This window comes from Perognathus longimembris, chromosome 6 (assembly GCF_023159225.1).
Source record: "Perognathus longimembris pacificus isolate PPM17 chromosome 6, ASM2315922v1, whole genome shotgun sequence".
Lineage (NCBI taxonomy): Eukaryota > Metazoa > Chordata > Mammalia > Rodentia > Heteromyidae > Perognathus > Perognathus longimembris.
In genome coordinates this window covers 938544-963823 of record NC_063166.1, presented here as the reverse complement: position 1 = coordinate 963823, position 25280 = coordinate 938544, and the positions used below count along the sequence as shown (strand labels likewise).

The window sequence follows — 25280 nt, the reverse complement described above, 5'->3', positions numbered from 1 at the left end:
AGCTCATGTTCTGGGAGATAGCATCCTATTGCTTTCTTAGTTCAGAGTATACCTGGTCTTGAGGAGGATCTTATACACCCACCTTTCCACCCAAGGATCCTGAAAATAGTCTTGGTTATTTGTTGGCAGCAGGAAAAATAACGCAAGGAAAGACTTTAGAGATAGGCACTTGGTTTTTGGGTTGTATTCCCCTTTAAATTCCTTCTTGAAAAAAATAATTGTACTTGTCTGCAGACACTGATTTACCATGAAGTGTATACCTGTGCACAGTGCTCTGTGACCACCATTTCCTCTGGGCTTGAGGATGTCGGTATGCTGTCTAACACAGTCTTCGCCACATGTGGAAGGAATTCAAAGGGAATGCCTCTGAAAGATTCCATCAACTATCAAAGGTTTATCACAACTGTATCTGTGGACTATATCAAATTGCTACCTGGGCTGACTTCAAACTGCAATCCTCAGATCTCGGCTTCCTGAGTAGCTCGTATTACAGGCGTGAGCCACTAGTGCCTGGCTATAGTAAGGCTTTTGATTTTTTATTTAAAGCCAAATCCAAGCAACATCCCTTTGCAAGAGAACTATAACAAAGAAAAAGAAAAGACATAGTATTGTTGTGCATAAACGGTCGGGCAGCATCAGGAGATACTGCACCTCCGACTTAGCTTCTCTCTGAGAGCTTTGGAGTAGGCATTACTGTTTATCCTCTCCTGAAACCAGGGCCTTGTGTGTTGTGTAGTAAGAGCCTGTGAGGCTGTGCTCATTCTGGCCGTCTGGGTTCCTCTGCTCTCAGTTCATGTGTTTGTGTGGGCTTTTTTGCAATCTGTGCCTTCTTTTCATCTCAAGCATAATTGAACAAGAAACCATCAGGAAAAGGGGTCCTGCCAGCTGCCAGAGACGGAGCTGCCTGTGAGCCGGTCCCTTCTGACAGGTGTGATGATTACTGGTTTTTCCCCTAGCATTTCCATGCCTGCTAGAGAAACTGTAGCCAGCCCAGCCAGTTCGGAACATTCTTCCCTCTTCACACTGAACAGGTCCTTCCCAGGAAAGTGTGGTATATGGTATGATCTGTAAGGCAGCTTACAGATCACTTTGATTCTTACCAGTATTGTGTTTGAACTAAGCAATTAATAAACCTGTTGAATAAATAGAGCCACTGTGATTCTGTCTAGGCTAGCTGGGGCTCCCTAGTGAGACCCTGTCTCAGCACAAAGTGCGGAGTGACCTGCACCGGGTCCTGTGCTTAGAGAGCATGCCTTTACCTCCCCGTGGAAGACCTGGTATGATGTGCCTAGCACTCTTCACGCCTTCACATGTACAATGATATAAACAAGAAAAACAGACATTATGTTTTCCTCTACAAACAAGAAAGGAAAAAGGTTAGTGGAGATGATGGATAAAAAGAAGTTAAATTTGGGACTGGGAATATGCCTTAGCAGTAGAGTGCTTGCCTAGCATGCACGAAGCCTTGGGTTAAATTCCTCAGTACCATATAAACAAAAGGCTGGAAGTGGTGCTGTGGCTCAAGTGGCAGAGTGCTAGCTAGCCCTGAGCAAGAGAAGCTCAGGGACAGTGCCTGGGCACTGAGTTCAAGCCCCAGGACTGGCAAAAGAAAAAAAGTTAACCTTTGGCAATGTTTCATGCAAAAAGCAAACAAATTTGATATTCTTGCCTGTTTTTCCTGGTCTGTAGTGTAGGTGCTGTTGAATTCATGACCCAAGGCCTGTGTTTGTCTCTCAGTTGAGTGGAATGAATTCTTAGCTAGAACTATGATCCAGCTAGCACGTAAAGGCTGACTTAGTCATTTTATATTTTGGTTTGTTGTGTGATACAACTCTGGTATGAGACACCTTTAGCATTAAAAGTATGGGAAATGGCATATAATCTCACTGATAATGCTAAGTAAACTTGAATTTTCTCTGATGTAGAATCATAGGCTTTGAAAAAGGACTTTTGGGAAACAGCCCAGAGAGAGGAGAGTGACTTCTCAGGGTAATTCTGGGAAGAGTGAGAGAAACAGCCTGTGCTGGGTACTTAACAAGCAGCACTGTGGTCTGTTTAATGCATGCATAATTGTGAAGAAGCACAGCACTTAGAGAACTGTAATCCTCATTTAATAGCCTGAGCCTATTGTCTTCATAAGTATGCGCAAGCTATTTAAACTCCAAAAAGATAATACACAGTCTCTATTCTTGAAGGGTTTAAGACTTAGCTGAAGAGACTGAATTCCATTGTTTTCTTTCAATACAGGGAAAGATATTTAGAGTATTCAGAAAGTGATTAATGGGAGTAAATGCGGTGGGAATTTACAAGTGGAAGCTCTGTGGGGTGAAGATTAGATGAAAGTTATTAGCTGTGCACTGTGGCGCACACGTGGTAGGGGCGTGAGGGGTGAGGACTAGAGGGAGGAAGCATTTTTCTTTTTTCCAGGAAAGTTTTGGGTAGTCCCAAGCTCTCTCTTGCCCCTCATTAATCCTGGTGGTATCATTTGGTTTTGCCATTGGTGGTGCTACCAAAAGATAATTAAAACTGCATTTTGGTTCTATCACATACACTTAGAGATCTGGAGTGACCCGGACTCCCTGTCAGAGTGTAGCCACTGTTGTGGTTGGCACGTGGTCTCACCTACTCCTGTCTAGTTATGTAGTAGGCAGCTACTCAAACAGGAATTGCCTTTAAAAAAAATCACTGGGCAAAATAAGAATTACGGTGTTGTGGTGATTAATGATAAGTTTGTTTCTGTTATTTGTAGTAGTAGTAAAGTTGTAAAATTGCAGAAAGGCTAATTTTACATGCACATGTTATAAGGACTTTTTTTTTTTTTTGCCAGTCCTGTGGCTTGAACTCATGCCTGGCCTGAGCACTGTCCCTGGCTTTGTTTTGCTCAAGGCTAGCACTCTGCCAACTTTGAGCCACAGCGCCCATTTCTGGCTTTTTCTATGTATGTGGTACTGAGGAATCGAACCCAGGGCTTCATATATACGAAGCAAGCACTCTACCACTAGGCCATGTTCCCAGCCCCCTGGCTTTTCTCTTTTCTGCTCTCCAGCCATGGTCTCATGTGCTTCCCTGCCTAGGACCACAGATGACATTCTCCTCTGCTGCAGGAGAACGCTTGCCTCAGGATAGTTAATCCCCAAGTTTTGAGGGTGGGGTAGCCCGATGGGCTGGAGGAGGGGGAGGAGGGGGAAGAGGATGGGCATGAGGAAGAAGGGGGAACAGGAGGATGGGCATGTGGAGGTGGAAGAGGAGGAGGGGGAAGGGGTAGGAGGAGGATGGGCACGAGGAGGAGGAAGGGGATGCAGAGGAAAGCACTTGTCTCGATACCTCCACAGAAATATGTGAAAAGTTTTACTTATCTGTGAATCAACTGAAGTTTATGTGCTCCTTTGGGTGCACAGGGACCGGCCTGGTGGTGACCAGTAGTGAGCTGGTGCCCTGTAAACTTCTTGCCTAGAGAGATCTGTTTAGCTCTAGGTGCTGAATTTATGTTAGAGAATTATGGCCAAATAATTTCTCATTAAATTGGCAAACACTTGCCAAGAAATGTCTTTAAACAGTCATCTTGAACAATTAAAATTACTTTATTGCTGTTCTTATGTCTGATTCTAAACTTCAGAACTGAAATCTCATTGCAAGGACAATAAAATGACAAGATGTGTCAGTTAGAATTATTCAATTATTTTATGTAAATAAAACCTCATTTACTTTAAAGAGACCCATCATACCTTTTAAAATGAGATCTGTCAAACCCTTTGTTAGAATTGCTTTCATACAGCTAATGAATAGATATTTTTTATTCATGAAATATTGCATTTTTATTCTCCTTATTGATGGCCCTTGCAGTGTATGAGGCGATAAATCACTGGGCTGAGGCAGTCCTAAGTGCCTTTCAAAAGCATTTAAGGGCTATAATCACTAAACAGAGGAGCACTGTAGATTAAGTGTGTTGTAAACTACACATGGAAGCAGTGTCTTTTTATTGTGTGTAACTCTAATGGGAGGAAAATGTTAATTGAGGGTAATGAAATAGACCTCCAAGTATGATCCGTGAATAGACCACTAGGCTAATTAAAGCAAGGACACGTGTCATCTTTGGGTGGGACTGCCACTGTGAAGAAGACAGGTTCATTTAGATCCTGAATAGTGAAATTCAGGGTGTCACTCCTAAGCCCGATTTACTGCAGGAAGAACAAGATTGATGACCAGGGTAATTTGGTTTTCCTTTATTTTTACCTGTTCCTTTCCTTGTCATTCTAGTAGAGAGCCTATCACTTAAAGGTGAATACTTATCAATCTTAAAAATCAATGAAGTGTAAATTTTGTAACTTTCCATCTGCCCTTCATCTCAGTTGGATTTACTACAAAGCAGAATTAAACAGTTGAGAAATAGGCAGAATTTGTAAACTTGATATTTAAAAGCTTAGTAACTTGAAAACTGCAGAAATTCAACTTTTGCAAAAATTCAGTGGAAGTGACCATGACACCTTCTTATTTATTAGTTGTTTTCTCTAACACAAACCTATTGGAAACTAATTCTGTAGTTGTCTGCTTGGCCAAGTTATTATTCAAATTTACTAAATAATTCAGTGTCTACTACAGTATATAGTTTAGAAAAGACACTTTGTGAGTCCTCTTTGACTCTGTGAATGTAACTGTTCCCCAAGTACTTTCTGAATTGATGAAAAAGGCCTGGACTGTATTTAAACTGCTCTTAAATTCAATACATTGATGAACTTTTCATTTTCTCCCAGCTATGTCTAAGTTAAGCATTAATTTCTATCCAGATTTTAGAACTAAAGCATTTGGCCTAATAGCCAACCAGTCTAATATTCACTGTTCCCTTTTGGTCTGTCTTTTGAAGTTTGAATGCTGTACTAAGTGATTTATAAAACAAATTATGCTAAACCTTGTGATTTCCATGCTTAGCCCATCAACAAAGTGTTTATTGACTCGCACTGAAGGCTCGCTCCTTCGCGTCCTCCAGGCTTCCACCGCGAGGATGGACATCAGTCTCTAAAATGGTAGGCTTTGCAGAACTACAAATAGGAAGCTGTTTTGGAAGGTAATAGTCTCTTCTTTTAGCCCCTTAGTTTGGGCGTATCTTTTCTTCTTCTTGCCTTACTTGGCCTGATATTTACCCAGATGGTAATTTTGATGGTAAGTTAACATTACCTTAACTAAATTTGATAAGGTAAAATTTAATGCTTTGTACTAAACAGAGGTTCTTCACTCTGTAGTAGGGTTCACTATAAAATTTTCCTAAATCATTGACCTGGCATATTTGGCAGATCTAATTTTGTTCCACTTTTTCCATGTAGAACTCATTCAGTCTCTATGGGAAGAGAAGGAATTGTAAAGCTCTGTTCAGCCTGAGCCAAGTCCAGGAGGTGTGGCCACCAAGCTTCAGTGTCTTGGTGCACCTGCTTTTTTCTTTCTTTTTTTTTTTTTTTCACTTTCTGAGTGGCCTTTATTGCTTTTTTCTTTATATATGCTTTCTTATTTTGTACACATATGCTGCCTTCTTGCATTTTTTGTTCTGTCTCCTAGCTTCTGTTTGCTCAGAATTTAGTTTTGGATTTGCACAAACAGTATTAGTTTCAACGTTATTACCTGTCATCTATTTATTGTTACCCGGTTCTTTCTCTTTATTAGTTCCTATTTCTTAGGAAGTGAATATGACCAATTTTTAGATTATTCATAATAAGCTAAATTATGTTGAAGTTATCAGTAGTGAATCGCACAGTTGTTTCTCACTTATGCTGTACTACGTATCTACCATGCGTGGGTTGGGGGCTGGGTTCCATACTTCATTCTAGAACACAGACTGCAGTCATCATTTGATGCTGGGAAAACAAAGCTGTCCAGTCGTGTGCTGGCTTGTACAGCTTTTGCCCAGAAATGGCATAGCCGGTAGGCTCGTATTTCATTGGCCAAGGCAAGTACGTGGTTTAACATGGGGTGGGTGGGATGAAAGCCAGTGGCTGCTGGTGCGCTCCGTAAAACCATCGAAGGGATTTGTGTTGACCGTGTTTTAGTGAGCTGCTGCTTTGAGAACTTGTACAGATGGCAACGCCCCTGTAGACCGTCCAGGATATGTATAAATAATTCTGTTGTAATACTTGTGAGGCTCTGTGTTCTTTAATGGGTCACATATGATAGCTCTTGCGTTGTACACCCATTAGTTGTTTAAATGCCTTTTTACATTGAACTTTAAGGTTGACTTCTAGGTATAACTTCTGAAATCTCTTTATGGATTTAATTTACTACGAAAGTAATAGTAATTTTACAAGACTGTCTCTAAGCTATGTTTTTCTTGTACTTGAATTTTCCTTATGAAAATCGAAGAAGGACTCTTAAACCAAGTTTTATTGGGGTAAGATCAATTTTATGAAGCCTGACAACTTACTCTGAATTTTACCAGAGCAATGTTTCAGCTTCACTGAATCACTCATAATATTGAGTGACTCTTTCATCAGCTCTTTTATTGATTAATGACACAGATAAGAAAGATGTACCTTGTTGCTGGGGGATTAAAGTCAAAGAAGCTAAGTCCCTCATCTCATTTTAAGACAGCTGAAAGTCTGTATTTAAGGATGACATGGTCCATGAGAGAAAAGGAAAAGTCAGAGTTTAGGCAACGCTGAGAGGAGGAAAAGGCCGAGAGGAAGGAGGGAAGCAGAGGAGAGGGAAGGGAAGGAGAAAGAGAGGGAAGAGGAGGAGGAGAGGGGGTGGGGACCACGCTTGTGCACAGACACCTTTTGAAAACAAGTTGTGGAAAATGGAGAAGCAGCCATCTGGGTAGCGCTGGCCCCCGGTGGCTGGGCTGACATGGTGGGAAGAGCAGGCTTTACTGGTTGTCTCATTGTTTATCTGCCAGGAAGATTGTGCGGGCTCCCACACCTGTCCTTACGTGCCGCCTCACCTGTGCCATCTTCCTGAGACGGGTAAACATGCAGCTCAGGACCGTCAAGGGCACCGCAGCTAGCACGGAGTCACCTCCGCTGACAGGCTCTGGCAGCTGAGGTGCTGCATTGTGCAGTGTGTCTGAGTCTGAACCCCAAACGCCAGGCTCTAGCTGGGCAGTGACTCTCCACAGAGAATTCAGTGTGAGGCAGCTTGCAGGGGAGGGGAGAGCTGCTAGAAACCAGGGAGGGCTGTTTTTGTTTATCTGTTTTTTTAATCATGGTCATCTTTGGTTCACTTAAGGGAACGATGAATAAGGTGACAGGGAAGTCATGTTCTTGAAATTCCACAAAGAGTTTGTAGCATATGAAGCATTGTCTTCTTTGTGTGACAGTCACCCCACATGCCAGAGAAGTTTTTATGCCTTCTGATGATTTGTAAACAAGAAACTGATACCATTTCCTTTTCTCTTTTTATCATTTTCTCTTGAAGGTGGCATTTTTAATCTGCCTCCTCCCCCCCCCCCGTCCCCCCCCCCCCTCCCCTCAGGTTTCTAGTTAATCAAGATTTAACTGTTTTGGAGACCAGCTGATGGCCCAGGAGCCTGACTCCCCTGCTACAGTGTTGCTCTTTGGTGTCTGCTTTATTATGTTCCCTGTTAGTCAAGATGTGCCTCCACTTCCTAAAGTTCTTTGTGTTTCACTGCATGTTAATTATTCATGGTTTGACCATGGCATCCATCCCTGCATAGACCATGCTTCAGTGTGATGGACGATGGACATACTTAGCATGATCCTGGGTGACTTTCCATACAGACGTGTGTTGTAGGTATAACATTCACATATGAGAGATCATGGGATCCTTCTTACACTGGCTTACTTGGCTTAATCTGATATTTTTCGATTCATCCATTTCCCTGAACATTACTTAAATTTATTTTTCTTTATGGCTGAGTAATATTCCCCCCTCCTGTCTGACTTTATCCTGATCCATTCTTCAGTATTGGGCATCTGGGCTATGGTGAACAGTGCAGAAGTGAACATGGCGTGCAAGGGCCCATGTTGTGTCCTTATTTGTATTCCTTTGCGGAATTGGCCAGAGGTGTTGGTGCTGGATTGTACAGTATAGTTCTGTCTATTTTGTTTGAAGAACCTCCAGAATGATGTTTGAGTACTGTGGCATTTTATCAGAACTGTTTCAATTTTTGCTTTATTTCTTCAGCTACGGCTGAAGAATGTTTGGAAATCTGTATTTCTTCATCCTCAATGAGCTCTTATCCTGTGATCTGCTTTTCTCTTTGTGACCTGTAGCTGGCTCTTCATTTGAATTACAGCACAGATTAGTAGTTGGATTAGGTTTTTGGTAGGCTAGCACTTTTAAGTAAAACTATAGGACAAACATTTTGCGCCCCCCTCCCCCCAAGCTTTAGGCAATTTCTGGCCATGCTTAAAGTGGAGCATTGCTGCTTTGGAGAACATTGTTCAGAGAGGAAGGAATAGGGGCCTTCATACTTCATCGTCACTTTAGAGACCTGAAATCTCAGAGTTCTTCTCCAGTGTATGAGTGCCATTGGTAGTTTTACTGAAGATTAATTGTTCAATAAATGTGTGTGTCATTTGGACAGCAGAGATCAACTCTGATGAAATTAATACAAGATTGTCTTCTGAAAACCCTGGTAGATTTCAGTTATATCCTGTTATTTGTATTTCTATGACTGTGGTGGCAAAAGTGCCTGGGTTGTAGAGTTTCATGGAAAACACACGTTATTCTCCGTGTTTGCATATCACACTACCCTCTCTTCAGAGATTAAATAGAAAGCCGGTGTGAATTCCAGGAGTAGATGGTAAGGCACAGCTTTGAACATGTAATGTCCTGGGATCAGAATCTAATTCTGCTCTGCTTCTGAGAAAGTATGTAATATAGCAATCTCTGAGTTGGTCCCATATGAAACAGATTTGTAGTGCTGAGGACTACAGATTTTAGTCTCTCCACTCCGTCTTGTTTTCTAGCCCCTTGCAATTTGAGAGCCGCCTTTTTCCAAGTAGCACTTAGTTTGGGAAGGGTACACAGGCGGTGAGCTGTATGTAGTAAGAGCTTGTGGTGTGGACAGAGGCCAGGCCGGCCCCTGAGTCTACAGGGGAGCTCTGTGGCCCAGGCAGCGCTTCCCGCAGGAAGACCTGAGGAGGAGTGAGGGCGAGGAGAGGGAAAAGCAAGGTTGGTGGAGAAGTTAGCATAGAGAGGAGCCATGGAGAGGCGACGGAGAGAGAATCATTGTGCTCAGAAAATAGAAGAATTCAGTCAGTATGAAATTGTGAAATGTTCAAATCTCAGAGTAAGGGAGTATATAATAGGCAAATGTGAAATTTTGGTTGTACAGTTCTACTAGATTGACTATAAAAAGGACAGCTGAGGACTGGGGATATGGCCTAGTGGCAAGAGCACTTGCCTCCTATACATGAAGAACTGGGTTCGATTCCCCAGCACCACATATACAAAAATGGCCAGAAGTGGCGCTGTGACTCAAGTGGCAGAGTGCTAGCCTTGAGCAAAAGGAAGCCAGGGACAGTGCTCAGGCCCTGAGTCCAAGCCCAGGACTGGCAAAAAAAACCCAAAAAAGCAAAAATAAAAAGGACAGCTGAAAATATTATTTTTCTTATAACAAAAGCATTCTTTAAATTTTTTTTCTTTGGAGAACAGAAAGCATTTGTACTGTAAGTAGGTGCAGTTATCTGCATTCTGTTCCAGCCTCTTTGGGACCCAGTTTCCTTTCTCCAGGAAAGGCAGTGATGTGAGAGAGCCACTCTTGGTGAAATGGCTGTGTGTTGCATGCATTGCCTTCTGCACACCTGAAATCAGAGATGGAGTCCCATGATTCATAGTGCCCATTCATTACAGCTTTGTCTTAAAGGCTTTTCGTTTTCTGCTTCGGCACTCCTAAATTCTGCCCTTGAAGAGTTGCTTACTCTGGGTATCAGGCTCACTGGTGAGTCCCATCTTTCAGAGTTTTGTCAAAGGCCCTTGGCGCAGCCAAAACTGAGTTGTATCTGGATGTGCTCTGCAAACGTTATTAACATGGTGTGGTGCCAAGGTGGTGGGGCAGTTCAGCCCAGTGATGACAGTACAGCCCAGCCAGGGCTGGAGCACCGGAGAGCATTTACCCGCCAGACAATTGACATCCTGTGTGCAGCGCACTGGCCTCCCTGCTGACCCACCCTGCCGGTCCATCTTTCGTACCAGCTGTAAAGAGTCTTTTCAAGTAACGAGATGGCCACATATGTACTAAAGAGTAGGTCGTAGCTGTCAGCAGGCAGTGACATTGTTTTACACAGGGTGACAGAGTGAAGAAGACTAGCATACTCTAGAGACTTATGCAAAGTTTGTAGACACTTAAAGATAACTACAGGAGGTGTAAAGGAAGATCATGTATCTGCTTAGGATTTTGTGAGGATTAGCGTCTACAGTGAACTCTTAACAGAGCCCCCAAATGCAGTAAAAATGCTGGAAAAGCTAGCTGGGCTGCTGTGTCTGCTTTGTAAGAAGACTACTTTATGGGTTTTAATTGAGACCACAGAAAAGTGACAGTTCAGTCTCTTCCTTGCCAACATGGAAAACAAAACCCGCATTCCACATGACAGATTTTTTTTTTAAGTCCAATTGTGAAATACATGTAGTAGCTTAAGAATTCAGGTCCACAGTATTCTAGAAGTAAAATGATTTTTTTCTGTGAGTTTTGCACTGAGGAGAAAATGTAGTGGTTCCTATGCATTTGCTACTGCTTATCTCATCATACGTTCCTGGCTTAAGTTTTGTTTTACACTTTACAGTTCTCAATGAGCATCAGTGAGGCGCTTAGGTCAGCTTTGAACAGCAAGCTTTTCACACCATAGGTTTCATGATCAAGTCTGAGCACCTGCTTGCACCATCCCCAGGCTTGCTTCCGTTAGCTCTTCTTATCATCTAGCCCCCTGAACTGGAAATATCTTATTAACTCTCCACTGTTTAATATTCTTTGAACATTAAACTACTTGGCATGTTTAGAGTTCAAATAAAATCTGTATATTTTGCTTCATAAAGTCATGGCTGAAAATCATGCTGTGACCAGCTGATAGAGAAATTTCTATGTGCTGAACCACTGTACTGAGGAAACCACCTCTGCTGTGCAGATTAAGTGATCATGTATGCAGAAGCCCATTGAAAACACCTGCCCACCAGATGGAGAAGAAGGAGAGCAGGAAATGGCTACAGACTTGCAAGTGTAAAGTGGAGTTTCACATGTTAAGGCTTGTAATTGGGATCTGTTGCTATTATAAGAAGACATGGTTCAAAAAGACTCAGGATTCTCTATTGTTAAAATCAATAAAGTTAAAAGAGCAGCAGCAGCTGCTGCTGCTTCTTCTTCTTCCTCCTCCTCCTCCTCCTCCTCCTCCTCCTCCTCCCCTCCTCCTCCTCCTGGCCTGAGCACTGTCCCTGGCTTCTTTTTGCTCAAGGCTAGCACTCTGCCACTTGAGCCACAGCGCCACTTCTGGCCATTTTCCATATATGTGGTGCTGGGGAATCGAACCCAGGGCCTCATGTATACAAGGCAAGCACTCTTGCCACTAGGCTCTATCCCCAGCTAGAGCAGCTTCTTGTAAAAGTTAATTTTATTTAGCATCTGACTTGGCCCCAGCAACAAAAGTGATAGTTCTATTGGACAACCTGTTCATTCTGCAGCTACCTCTCTTTGTGACTGTGAAATCTGTTTTAAAACTGTTGCCTTTTCTTTCAAAACTTTTACGTTGCTGTGTGCCGGTGGCTCACACCTGCAATCCTAACTACAGAGGAGCCTGAGACTTGAGCATCAGGGTTGAAAGCCAGCCTTGGGCAGGAAAGTTTGTGAGGTGCTTTTTTCCAATTAACTGTGAAAAAGCCAGAAGTAGAGCTTGTGGCTCAAGTGGTAGAGAATAGGCTTGAGCAAAAAAGCTCATAGAAAGCACCTAGACCCTGAGTTCAATCCTCAGGGTCAGCACACATGCACAGAAATTACACATAAATCATGTACCTTTTATTTTATTTTATTTTTTTTCCATTCCTGGGGCTTGGACTCAGGGCCTGAGCACTGTCCCTGGCTTCTTTTTGCTCGAGGCTAGCACTCTACCACTTGAGCCACAGCGCCACTTCCAGCCTTTTCTATATATGTGGTGCTGAGGAATCGAACCCAGGACTTCATGTATATGAGGCAAGCACCCTACTGCTAGGCCATATTCCCAGCCCTCATGTACCTTTTAGAATACTCATATAACCATGTTCTATCCATTTTTAATTTAGTAGAAAAGGTTTGGCATTCTAGATTTTGAGATAATGTTCTTAGGAAGGACAGTAGGCCTCCCTAGGTCTTGTATGAAATGAGAACAATGTAAAGATTTTTTTTTGACCAGTCCTGGAGCTTGAACTCAGGGCCTGAGCACTGCCCCTGGCTTCTTTTTGCTCAAGGGCTAACACTCTACTACATGAGCCGCAGTGCTACTTCTGGCCTTTTCAGTGTATGTGGTGCTGAGCAATGGAACCCAGGGCTTAATGCATGCTAGGTAAGCACTCTACCAGTAAGCCACATTCCCAGCCCTGTAAAGATTTTTTTTTTTTTGGCCAGTCCTAGGGCTTGGACTCAGGGCCTGAGCACTGTCCCTGGCTTCTTTTAGCTCAAGGCTAGCACTCTGCCACTTGAGCCACAGCACCACTTCTGGCCGTTTTCTGTATATGTGGTGCTGGGGAATTGAACCCAGGGCCTCATGTATACAGGACAAGCACTCTTGCCACTAGGCCATATCCCCAGCCCACATTCCCAGCCCTGTAAAGATTTTTTTTTTTTTTTTTTTTTTTTTTTTGGCCAGCCCTGTGCCTTGGACTCAGGGCCTAAGCACTATCCCTGGCTTCTTCCCGCTCAAGGCTAACACTCTGCCACCTGAGCCACAGCGCCGCTTCTGGCCATTTTCCATATATGTGGTGCTGGGGAATCGAACCAAGAGCTTCATGTGTAGGAGGCAACCATTCTTGCCACTATGCCATATTCCCAGCCCCTGTAAAGATTTTTTGAAAAATATTTTTACCTAAAATTTAAGTTTCATTCCCTATTGTTTGTAATGCACATAAATGCCACTGCTGGAATACTTTTGAGAGAGAATATTATTTTGCTGGTCTGAGCAGATAATATCATGGGAAAAGGAAGGACCTAACTTTGTTCATTACCTACCTGGCTTTCCTTTAAGGCTCAACTTTGATGTTAGCAGATGTGATTAATCCTCTTGAGCTTTGTAAGGAAGTTGAAGGAGCGAGGGAGGCTAAAAACACCAGAGAACAAAATTGAGCAATATTTTCCAAGTGAATATTGTTTTCCTGTCACTTTTATGAGTTTTAATTTAGCCAGTGTTGGGTGAACAGTTCAGGGAAAAGGGACTTATTATTTTTAAAAGAAGCCACCTTCTTCTCCATTTTCAAGGGCTTGAGCCACTTTTGTCTTCAGAATATCTCGTGACTCTAAGAACCGCTTGCCTGTGTACTTAGCTCCCCATCTATGCTTGTTCCCTTTGTGCCTATCATTTGGAAACGAAAATCAGAAAAAGATGTCTTCTTTCGTCAGGCTCCTTCCTTTATCAACCCTTTAAAAACAATTGTGCTGCAAAATTCTTTTGTCCTGACAGCAAAGTTTCCTTCAGGGTTTGAAGAATACAGTCAGCTTCGTAGCTGCAGCCAGAATGCTTTCCTCAGAGAATATCATCTCATAAAGTAAAATTCATTTATTCTCAGGAAAAAAAAGCATTTTGCATCTAGAAAACTGTGGTTTTTTAATTCATTCCAAATGTGCAACAAGGGGTGTTGTTTGTTTTCTTCTGCCATTAAATTTGTAGTTGCTTGTGATCAGTGTTACAAAACCTTAAAGTCTATTGACAAAACTCTTCTTGCTCCAAGTGAGGACAGCAAATGCCTGGCAGATATCCCTAATATCTCTAGCTGCAGATTCTCTGTGCGGAGAAGACATTCAAGTCAATATGGTGCTGTTTCTGGTGATTGGCATACAGAGAGGAACCGTGCACACATTTCCTTGCTGCGTGGCTCATCCCCTTGGCTTACGGGGACCTGTCTCTGTGGGAGCCTTCGCTTCCGAAGGCTCTGGTGCCTGTACATAACATGTACACTGACAGTCAATAGACATGTGCTCTTACGGTGTTCATCTGACTGGCTGTAGTGATCTCAGACAGAAGTTGCGGTGGGAGGGAAGGCCATATTCTTGCCCCCAGAATGAACCTTACCATGGAGGTCTAATGAGCTATCCCTAGGGTAGCTATCCTTGGCATTGAACCTAGGAAGTCTGTGTGCAAGGCAAGGCGCTCTACTGCAGACCTGCGTCCTCTGCCCCCAAGTGACACTTTTAGAGGGGTTTAACATTAATGACTACATGATGCATTCAAATATTAAAACATTTTGCTTCTAAAGCTTGCTAACCTTTATAAGCTTTTCGTGAAACAGTAGACTTAACATTTCTCATAGGTACTGAACCTCTGTGGGTGGTACTTAAGATTCCACGGTGCTAATTGTTGCATGGCATTATATTTTAAATTGATGAATTATTGATATGTTAACTCTTACAGGAAGTTGGTACAGTTTTCCATTACTGCTAGGTATAATTTAATAAAACGACTTCATGGTTCTTTCTCCCCTCCCCCACTTTTTTTGTTGTTGTTCAAGGCTGGGACTTGAGCTCAGTATTTGATGCTTTTACTCATTGGTTGGCGTTCTGCACCTGAGCCATGCCGCCAGTCCCTCACATGTGACATTTTAGTGCATTTCTTAATAAACATAGTAAAAGCTTGAAAGTTTTCTGGGATTTGCACAAAGTAAAAGCTACATCTGAAAATTGAATGCCTGTTTCCTGTTTTCAGGATCTCTTGATAGGTGAACAAATAAGAGTGAAGAGGACCTATTTAATACTGGAGGACACCTTTCAGTCTGCCCCTTGTCTTTGGGTTTTCTTCTGTGAAGTATCAGATGAGTCGTTAGTAGAGTACAAGGACGATTTTGATCATAACTGAATTCAGAAGAAAATTTGTCTTTCATTGTTATTGTTTAAAGTTTTTTTTTTAAGCTATTTGATTACTTTGGATGGAAGTCTTTAATTTCTTTCAGGCAAATACTTATGGGAGAACATTCTCTTAAGAACAAAAGGCAAATTTCAGACAAATAGAAATAGAGGTCTGGGAGTATGTCTCAGATAGTAGAGTGCTTGCTCAGGAAGCATGAAGCCCTGCATTTGGAGTTCATACTCAAGTACCACAAGAGGAAAAAGATAAAGGAAAAATTATTTTTGTAACAAAATAAATTAGAAGGCTCTGGCCTTCACTTTTAACTTCCTGGATCACCTTCAGTCCATCTTTCCATCGTAAGTGCTTTCAGGTCTTTTTGCATACATCAAAGATGTTCTTGGTTCCTTACAGTACTATAAAATGAAGGACATGGTGTGTGCGCGCGTGCACACACACCCCTTGAAGTAACTAGATCTACAGTGGCTCTGGCATAAGTGAAGTCCTTGCCCTGGGTCTCATCATTGTCTAGGACACTGCACTGAAGGTGGCTGTCAGACGTAGTGTTGCTCACAAGTGCTCCTTTGACTTACATTTGTGTCCTTAGAACCAAGCTTTAATCTCGTAAGTCCTTGATTTAAAAAAGAGAGGCATCTCCCTTCATTTTGAATACTGCCTCCCTGACTGTTCCCTGCGCCTGGCTTGGTTTTGAATTCAGCATTCATGTCTCTTTAGTGTTTGGTTCTTGCTGTATTTACCAGCTCTTCTCTCTCCTTTCAGTTAACCGCCAGGTCCTTGCCCACTGTGCAGTCAGACGAGAGACTCCAGCCTCTGCTCAACCACCTCAGGTAATAGAAAGGCACACCTTGTTAGAGTTTAAACACTAGTGTGTTTACATGACTAAAATGCCTTCAAGTAAAGAAAAGCTTTTTTTCATATTGAATTCTATTACTCAATTTTAAGTTCTTAGTATAGCACTGCTTGTTACCCTTGATGTTTGGATGATACAGAATGCCTGTCCACTCAACAGCAGGGTATAAAATTGCTCCCTAAGTTCAAGCAAAACTTTATGGTATGCATGGCATTTAAGCCATTTCCAGTTCTTCACCCTACAGTAAGTAATGCAATCCTTTGTCTGTATTTTAGAGCATTTCTTAGGGGTAGATTTTTCAGAAGTGTAATTCTGATGTCAAGGAGCATGAGCATTTTAAAGATTTAAGGATACACACACACACACACACACACACACACACACTTCAAAACCTTGTTCTACTTAGGTTCCATATCATACCTGACTTCCTAGATTAAGAAAAGACACCCAAATAGTTGCTAATGCAGTAGATTAATCACATTGTGATCACATGCATTTCAGTAATGATGAATGACTTGTGGACACTTGGATATTTCTGTTCTGGAGTGAGAGTAACACCTATTCTTAGCTCCTCCTGTATTAATGGCATCCCCAGATTTTATTTAATTTCATGCACTTCAGATATGAAGGGTAGTAACTTTTTGTTTCATTTGCTGCAGACTATATGTGTGTGTGTGTGTGTGTGTATGTGTGTGTGTGTGATACATAGCTTGCATTTTCAAGTTTTATGTAGTAAGGCACCAATAATGAACCCCTGTGGCTTCTTTGAAGCTCTAGCTTACTGCTGCTTATTCCGAAATTTGGATAGATTGACTTCGTTACCTTTATTCTCTTTTCTCTTTTTTCTTCCTTTCTCTTCCTTCACTTCCTTTTTTTTTCTTCTATCTGGTTAACTTTTCCTTTCCAGACCATACTTTTTAACCATTGTACAATTATTTTGTCTTTACCCATACCTGTCCTAGGGATGTCAGTTGGACCTGAATCTGAAATGTCTTATCGAGTCTCTTGCCCTACTCCCCTTTCCTTCCCATCTGGATCTTCTGATTTTATCTCCTAATACATGTAGTAGCCTCTTTTCTCTTCTCCTTGCCCTCTGCTTTGCTCTTTTTGATGGAGTTCACCTCATTGCTATCTGTTATTTTTATGTTGTTCTTAGCTTGAAACCCTTCTCCGCTTCACTAACTTCATTCTGCATAAAGCTTGAACGAACTCCTTAGTCTGGTATGTGAAGCCTAAGGGTAGGGGCCTGACCTATCTATCTCTTTGAACTCTTTGAGCACTGAGAACCCAGAATCTAGTTAGCACATACCACGGAATTCCTCCAGTATAACCTGTTAAGACTTGCTTTTCTCTATGCCCTTGCAAATACAGAGATTTTAAGTGTATATAATCGTGTGTGTGTGTGTGTGTGTGTGTGTGTTTATATAGACATGTAAACATTTGTGCTTTCCTCTTCCTCCACATCTATCATTTGGCCAACTATTGCTTGTCCTCCCTGTATGTATGCATGTGTTTTCATAGCATTGCACGTCTACCTTGGGAGCACAAAGTTTGATGTCCTTACTGTCTGTTTTCTGTCTGATTTCCCCACTGTAGCGTGAGCTGCTAGAGAGCCTGTAAACTCATTTTTATATTTCCAATAGCTGAAGTAATGCCTGTCACATGGTAGCTATTTAGTATGGGGCTTTGTTAAGTGAAATGTAAGTTATGTCAGTGATGTTTTATTGTTTTTATACATAAAATTGTATGTTTTATAAATCATACTGTGAAAAATTTTGCCCCTAAGTATCCACTGGTTCAGCTATAAATCTTGACGGTCAAATCTTGCCTGTAGTTAATATTGATTCTGTGCATTAATGATGGATTCTCTTTCCTGCATCTCAGTATGGTGATTGTCAACTAGGATTTAGATTAACTACTGACACATCTTTTTGAGCCCTTGAAGCTTGCGCAAACTATACCTTCCTTTAGGGCTTTTATTCTCTGTGGAGTTCACTCACAATTGGTTGCTAGGCAACCAGGAATAGATGCTACATGTAATATGCACCAACTGATGTGGCTCTTTTATTATCATTAAACCAAGGGTTTCTCATTCCCGTGTCAGACATCTGTCTGTTTGCAAGGTGGCAGCTGATGTGTGTCATTGACACTTCTTCTTCTTTTTTTGGCCAGTCCTGGGCCTTGGACTCAGGGCCTGAGCACTGTCCCTGGCTTCTTTTTGCTCAAGGCCAGCACTCTGCCACTTGAGCCACAGCGCCACTTCTGGCTGTTTTCTGTATATGTGGTGCTGGGGAAATCGAACTCAGGGCTTCATGTACGCAAGGCAAGCACTCTTGCCACTAGGCCATATTCCCAGCCCCTCATTGACACTTCTTATTCTACAAAGCTAGGGATGTCTTTCCAGTGTATTGAATTGTCTTTTTTGGCTGTCCAAATGTTATGTTTTTCTTTTTTCTTTTAGGTTGAGATAGGAAAGATTATTATTTGGCTTGAGAGACTCTAATGATAGTCTTGCTAGGAAAAAATAATTCTAATTGATTTGTATGAACTGTGTGATTTAAGAACTACCTAGAGGGGTTAGACTCTAGAAGGTGGAGAAAGACTTCATCATTAGGTGTGCTCTTGTTTAGTGCCTCTAATGGTCAAAAAGGAATGATGAATAGCATTTTAATTAAATTTATCAGTAAAACTAATTTGGAGTGATAGAAATGCCTGTAAAAATGGAAGTGACAAAGTAGAAAGTTCTTAGAGTATTATATAGGACATAGGCACTAGAATTAGTGTCATATTTTGCCATACCGATACTCTAGATGTTGCTTACTAATGAATGTTTTTGAGACTGGAGAATGGATAGTCCACCTTTTTTTTTTAAGTTCAATCCAGTTCTCCAGTTAAAAGTTCAATTAAGCACAGAAAGAACATTTTGCTACAATGTCTTATGGAAATAGATGTTTGTTTTTCTTTATCACTAGCATGTGTCCATGCGCTAGTTACTGGATGTTCATGTGTATCCCTAATAGAAACAGGACACCGTCTTCTGACCTGAGATTGGGCCTTCAGCAAGTCAGTCATCAAACACCAAGAACATCATTTTATTAAATAATTTTTCCTTATAACGGGGCCATGGCTTACTTGTTTTGCTTCTGTACTTATTGGCTCACATTAGAGGCTCACATTGAACCAAACTTGAATCTCACTTGGGGAATGTCATCTTTGGCTGAGAAAATGAATTAAAGAAAAGAGCAAGAGCTGGGAATGAGGGTGGTTGCTGAGTTGATTGGTTCAATAATTTCAGACATTTTTCAACTTGAAATGCCCAGGGGACTTAAGTGGGGGGGGGGGGACATTTGGGAGTGACTGATCAGAGAGTTTGCTGTCATCCCTGAATAGGTGGTTGGAGTCGGGGGAAGTATATACTTTGACGTGATTAAAAGTGTTATACAAATCCTGTTTTAATAATTTCTTTCTTTCTCTCTCTCTCTCTCTCTCAGCCATTCTTACACTGGCAAAGATTACAGTGCCCAGGGGACCACAGGGAAGATTTCTTTAGACCAGATTGATTCGGTAAGCAACAGTCATATTCAATTTGAGTTTTGTAAATGGTGGAAGTTCTGGAAGAACTTCGGGTGGGAAGATGGGAGAGAATGTTGCCTCTTTTGGTCACTGTTAAAACCTCATGTCCTCTGTTTCCTGTACTAATGGACAGCCCTCAGCAGGGACCACCATCTTTTGTTGCTGTGCTAACAGACGGCTCATTTCAACTTTATTTCACAAGTAGTTCCATAATAGAATGAAAGAATATCACCCTTGCTTTGTTTTCATTTTTAGAATTTTCTTGATACATAATAGAACTTACATCACAAAAAACAAGCCAGCATAACTAATCTTTATGTAGATAATTACCAATTTATTCACAATAATTAGAAACATAAGGAGATTTTGGCTGGACCTGATGGCTCATGGCTATAATCCCAGCTCCTTGGGAGGTGGAGATTTGGAAGATAAAAATTCAAGGCCAACCTGTCCAAAAAGCCCGAGACCTACTCTCCAGCCACAAGGAGCTGGATGCAGGGCCCCTCCCCCACCGCTGCCCCTCTCTCCCCATTTCCCCCGTGGCTCTGTATCACACGAGTGGTTGGAAGGAACTTTGTGCCTAACTCTAGTCAAGTGCTTTCCCATTCACAAACTTGTTTGGGTGCTAGGAGTTGTGATCCCTGATTCACGTGGTGGTGAATTTATAGTGAGCCTGTCAATTGTGCACCAACCATTGAGTTGTGGGTACAGATGTGAATAAACAGAATGTTGTTACTCTCCTGGACCTCACTTTGGGGGAGCTGGGTGCTGAGGTGGTGGGGTCCCCTGTGCTGAGTGATACCTGGGTATCTTTCTTGGGCTTCTTCCCTCCTCACTGTCGCGGCAGCGTTCCCTTAGTGGATGCTAGGGGAGAATTTCTTCACCAGCTGTTACCTCTAGGTTCTTCTACCTGAAACCTGACTCCATCAGCGATGCTCCCTTCCTGCTTTTCTTCCCCTGTGCAGGGTGGGGAGTTGGGCCCGGTCTGTGGGGCCTTTGCTCTGCCCTGTGCGTACGGCTGTCCCTTCTCACTGAACCCCTCTGCCTCTCCATTTGCACGGTTGTTTTGTCATCTCATCACGACGACCGCCAGCCTCGGTTCCATCCCTGGTGTGTTTCATCGCTGCGCTGCTGTCAGGGGTCTCGGTTTTTTCATGCTGCGTCTTTCTGCACCAAAGGAAGTCTGTTACTGTGTAACAGCCAGAGTTCTCTACACTATCAGAAGACTGATCAGATCCTCTACTGGATTCCTGTCATATTATACAAAAGCCCATAAAACGATGTCTACTCATTCCTGTACTCTTCTCCATTTTACCTCAACTCTTGTGCTCCAGCCACCGGGAACTTTGCCGTCCCAGCACACCAGGTTCCTCCAGCTTCAGTGTCTTTGCTTTCTTTTCATTTTTTTAAATTTTAATTTAATTTTATTTTTTTGCCAGTCCTGGGGCTTTTGACCTGAGGGCCTGGGCACTGCCCGGAGGTTCTTTTGCTCAAGGTTAGCACTCCACCACTTGAGCCATTTCCAGCTTTTTCTGTTCATGGGGCACTGAGGAATCAAACCCAGGGCTTCATGCATGCTAAGCAAGCTTTCTTCTCCCACTAAGCCACCTTCCCAGCCCGAGCTTTCATTTTTTAATAGGGCTTTTCCCATGACCTGAGGCTGAGCTGACGTGCCATCTCCCTACGAGGCCTCACTGGCCAAAGTGAAGACATCGCTCTGTGATCCCACAGCCCTCCGGCACTCGCAAAGCCAGCCATTGCCTTTTCTGTGTCCATGTCCATTTCCCGTCTGCTCCACACAAGAAGTATACTGTTTGAAGATAGTAATCTGAGGTCATTTCTCACAGATGGGTCTCCAGTGCTATCCACATAATATATGCTCAATAAATACCTGGGTATGGAGTAAGAAGGCGTTAGGACTGAGGTTGAATGGTGGCCTGGGGTTGGAATGGGCAGCAGGCAGGGCCTGCAGAGTGCGCGGAGTGACTATGGGGACAGTGAAGGAGCAGCCGGAGCAGGGACTCCCACTGTGCGGACACGGCCGGCCCCACCCTGCGCAGCACCTCCAAGGCCTGGGGTCTGTGCCAGTGGGCGCTGGAGGCCCCTGAGGAGCTCACCTGCGCCTGACTTGTGAGTCAGCGAATACAGCAGTGCCGGGCCCTGTGCTGAGTCAAGGGGGAAATTATGTTTTGCGTATCTTCTTGTTTTCTGCAATACTAAATAAATGTTCTCTTATATGGAATCAAAAAGTAATTAGTTACCAAGCGTTGAAGCTAGAATGATGCTAAATATTTATTGATTTTTTTAAACTTAAGGGAATACTCAGCAGTGTGAAGCAGCGACGCCGTGGTGTGAAAGTGAGCACCACGGCCTGCGGGGCTCTACGGGAGGGCGCAGGCCCGGGAGCCAGCCGGGGGGCTCTACGGGAGGGCGCAGGCCCGGGAGCCAGCCGGGGAGGGGGGGGGGGCTCTACGGGAGGGCGCAGGCCCGGGAGCCAGCCGGGGGGCTCTACGGGAGGGCGCAGGCCCGGGAGCCAGCCGGGGGGGGCTCTACGGGAGGGCGCAGGCCCGGGAGCCAGCCGGGGGGCTCTACGGGAGGGCGCAGGCCCGGGAGCCAGCCGGGGGGCTCTACGGGAGGGCGCAGGCCCGGGAGCCAGCCGGGGGGCTCTACAGGAGGGCGCAGGCCCGGGAGCCAGCTGGGGGGCTCTACGGGAGGGCGCAGGCCCGGGAGCCAGCTGGGGGTGGCAAGCTGCCAGGAACCGGCGGCCACTGGAGAAAGTGGCAGGGTCACAGGAGACCCGCCCTTCCTCCCGAGGGCGCAGGATTGAGGAGTCAAACACAAAACAACATCATTTGAACTAAACGTGTTCACTGGATTTCACTCTCTATACTGAAGAGTAGATGTTCACTTTTCTTAAACTACTGATTTCTTTAGCACATTTGTTTAACATTTCCCATTGAAAATCATTTATTTTCATATTCTACTTTTATATATGATTTATCTTGCAAATTCATCTGCCGGTCAGCAATTGTACTCTTGGTAATTTACCTCAGGGAAATGGAATGTTATGTTCCCAGAAGAACCTCTGTAAGAATGTCCATAAAAGCTTTACTTGAAGTTAATATCTGGGGAACAATCTGTGTTGTTCATTGAGCAAATTAAATCACGGTGTGTCCATGTGATGGAATACTACTTGACAGTAGAAAAGATGAGCGCGTAGGTAGATGTGAGAGTTTCAATGACCTGCAAGGGAATTAGGCTGAACTCAAAGACAGTCTTATCCCTAGCACTGTTGAAATGGCCAGGTTGCCAACAGAGAACAGATTTGTTGTTGCCGAGGGTGAGGGCAGACGCAGAAGGCGGGTGGTGGAGCAAGGGCACGGTTGCAGGGGTGGAGTGGGAGGGGGTAACTTGGGGAAGGAAACCTGAGGGAACCTGTCTGGGCGGCGTGGTGGCTGCCTGTGCAGGCGCGGTGTGGCGCGATGCGGAAGAGGGAGGCCAGGTCGGCAGAGGAGGAAGCGCAGTGCGTGCACGTGAACATCAGTATTTCCGACAGCGTCCTATAGTTTTGCAAGGTTTTATCTTTGAGGCAAACTGGGAATGCAATATCTCTATTTCTTATAATGGCATACGTGTCTAAGTTATCTAACCTAGTGATAGGATATTATTATTATTATAATCGGCGTGCAGCTAATATAAAACATTAACTACAAACATGCTTCCGTGAAGGGCGTTTTTTATTCCAGTCCGACTGCCTCTGCCTCCCGAGTGCATGGAGCTCTGGACTGCCCTTGGCCTGAGCAAACCTGTGTTCTTTCCTAGCTCGCCGCCAGGTCCTTCCCGCCCTGCATGCACCAGCTGCACCGAGTCCTGCGCGAGAACCACCACCTGCGGCACGGCGGCCGCATGCAGTACGGCCTCTTCCTGAAGGGCATCGGCCTCACCCTGGAGCAGGCCCTGCACTTCTGGAAGCAGGAGTTTGTCAAGGGAAAGATGGATCCGGAAAAGGTAATTCGAAAGGCCAGGGCAGTAAGGAAAAGTCACTGTAGTCCAAAAAGTAATAGGTCTGCTGGTTTTAAATACGCTTGCTGAAATAGAGTTGAAAGTTCTAGATGAAAGTGTGTCAGTAACTTAGTTTAGGTTAAAAAAAACAAACCCAAGTTTTCATCTACTCTGTGCTCAATGAAAAATGGGCAGCGCTGTCTTCTTTGTAGGGTTGCTGCCATAGTAATCACAAGGCAGAAATGACGGCAGGAATGTGTATCTGTGCACTTACTAGGGTACACGTGCACACACATGTACATGGGTGCACACATATACAGTGCACACATGCATGTGCACACAGTATCACCTTGAGGACCAGGTGATACTCTGAACAAATTAAATGAAAGTCGTTTTGGTGTGTTCTGTTGTGTTTTACAGAAGCTTTCCTGCAGCGTTGTTGGGTAGCATTCGCTGTAAGCCTACCTTTAACCCTATGCAGAGCACCGAAATGCTCACTCCTGCTCCCTGTTTATTTTTACTACTGCCAGCTAGTAACTTTTAACTGAAAATATACCCTTACCTCTTTTATGCCATGTGCCATGATATGAAGTAAAGTGTTTTATTTATTGGTTTGCTTGCTTCTTCCTGACAAAAGAGTAATTATGGAGTTGACACTATTCAACAGGTAAGTTTGTAAGTTGATTGTGTCTTGTATTAGATTTCTGGGGTTCCCATAGCAAAATACCAAAGACTGGTCACTTAAACAACAGAAGTTCCAAAGTCAAGGTGTTGGCAGTGGGGGACCTCGCCAGCTGGCAAAGTGCCGTGTCCACGCGGCCTTTCCTCCGGGTCCCCCTGGCGGGCGTGCCGTGTCCACGCGGCCTTTCCTCCGGGTCCCGCTGGCAAAGTGCCGTGTCCACGCGGTCTTTCCTCCGGGTCCCCCTGGCGGGTGTGCCGTGTCCACGCGGCCTTTCCTCCGGGTCCCGCTGGCGGGTGTGCCGTGTCCACGCGGCCTTTCCTCCGGGTCCCCCTGGCGGGTGTGCCGTGTCCACGCGGCCTTTCCTCCGGGTCCCGCTGGCGGGTGTGCCGTGTCCACGTGATCTTTCCTCCGGGTCCCCCTGGCGGGTGTGCCGTGTCCACGCGGCCTTTCCTCCGGGTCCCGCTGGCGGGTGTGCCGTGTCCACGCGGCCTTTCCTCCGGGTCCCGCTGGCAAAGTGCCGTGTCCACACAGCCTTTCCTCCGGGTCCCCCTGGCGGGTGTGCCGTGTCCACGCGGCCTTTCCTCCGGGTCCCCCTGGCGGGTGTGCCGTGTCCACGCGGCCTTTCCTCCGGGTCCCCCTGGCGGGTGTGCCGTGTCCACGCGGCCTTTCCTCCGGGTCCCCCTGGCGGGTGTGCCGTGTCCATGCGGCCTTTCCTCTGGGTCCCCCTGGCGGGTGTGCCGTGTCCATGTGATCTTTCCTCCAGGTCCCCCTGGCGGGTGTGCCGTGTCCACGTGGCCTTTCCTCCGGGTCCTGCTGGCGGGTGTGCCGTGTCCACGCGGTCTTTTTCTCTCTGAGTTCCCCTTGGTTCTGCCACTGGTGCCTACAGGGACACTGACCCTGTGCTGTCATTCAGTCGGAACTCCTCTTAAACACCCTTCCTCTGAGTACAGACGTGCTGGCTCCCAGGGCCGTCAATTTGCAGACCGTCCTAGGATTGCCGGCCTTCTCAGCTATGTGAGCCCAAAATACATTCGTAGAAAGACGTACATCCAAAACATACCTTAAAAAATTTCTTTTGGTCAGTCAGTCCTGGGGCTTGAGCTTAGGGCCTGGTTGCTGTCCTCTGGGCTTTTTTTTGGCTCAAGTCTAGCACCTCTACCACTTGAGCCACAGCGCTACTTCTGGCTGTTTGGGT

At 44.4% G+C, this 25280-nt stretch overlaps 1 protein-coding gene across 1 annotated transcript in view; it reads left to right on the top strand.

Annotated features, from left to right (window-relative positions):
* The window catches only part of Prim2 (DNA primase subunit 2), an 82554-nt gene that overhangs the window by 37766 nt on the left and 19508 nt on the right, over window positions 1–25280 (top strand). Inside the window, exons 8-10 of the mRNA XM_048347561.1 lie at window positions 15738–15805; window positions 19320–19392; window positions 23224–23409. Of these exons, the coding sequence (XP_048203518.1) occupies window positions 15738–15805; window positions 19320–19392; window positions 23224–23409 (327 nt within the window). The remainder of the gene's footprint in view (window positions 1–15737; window positions 15806–19319; window positions 19393–23223; window positions 23410–25280) is intronic.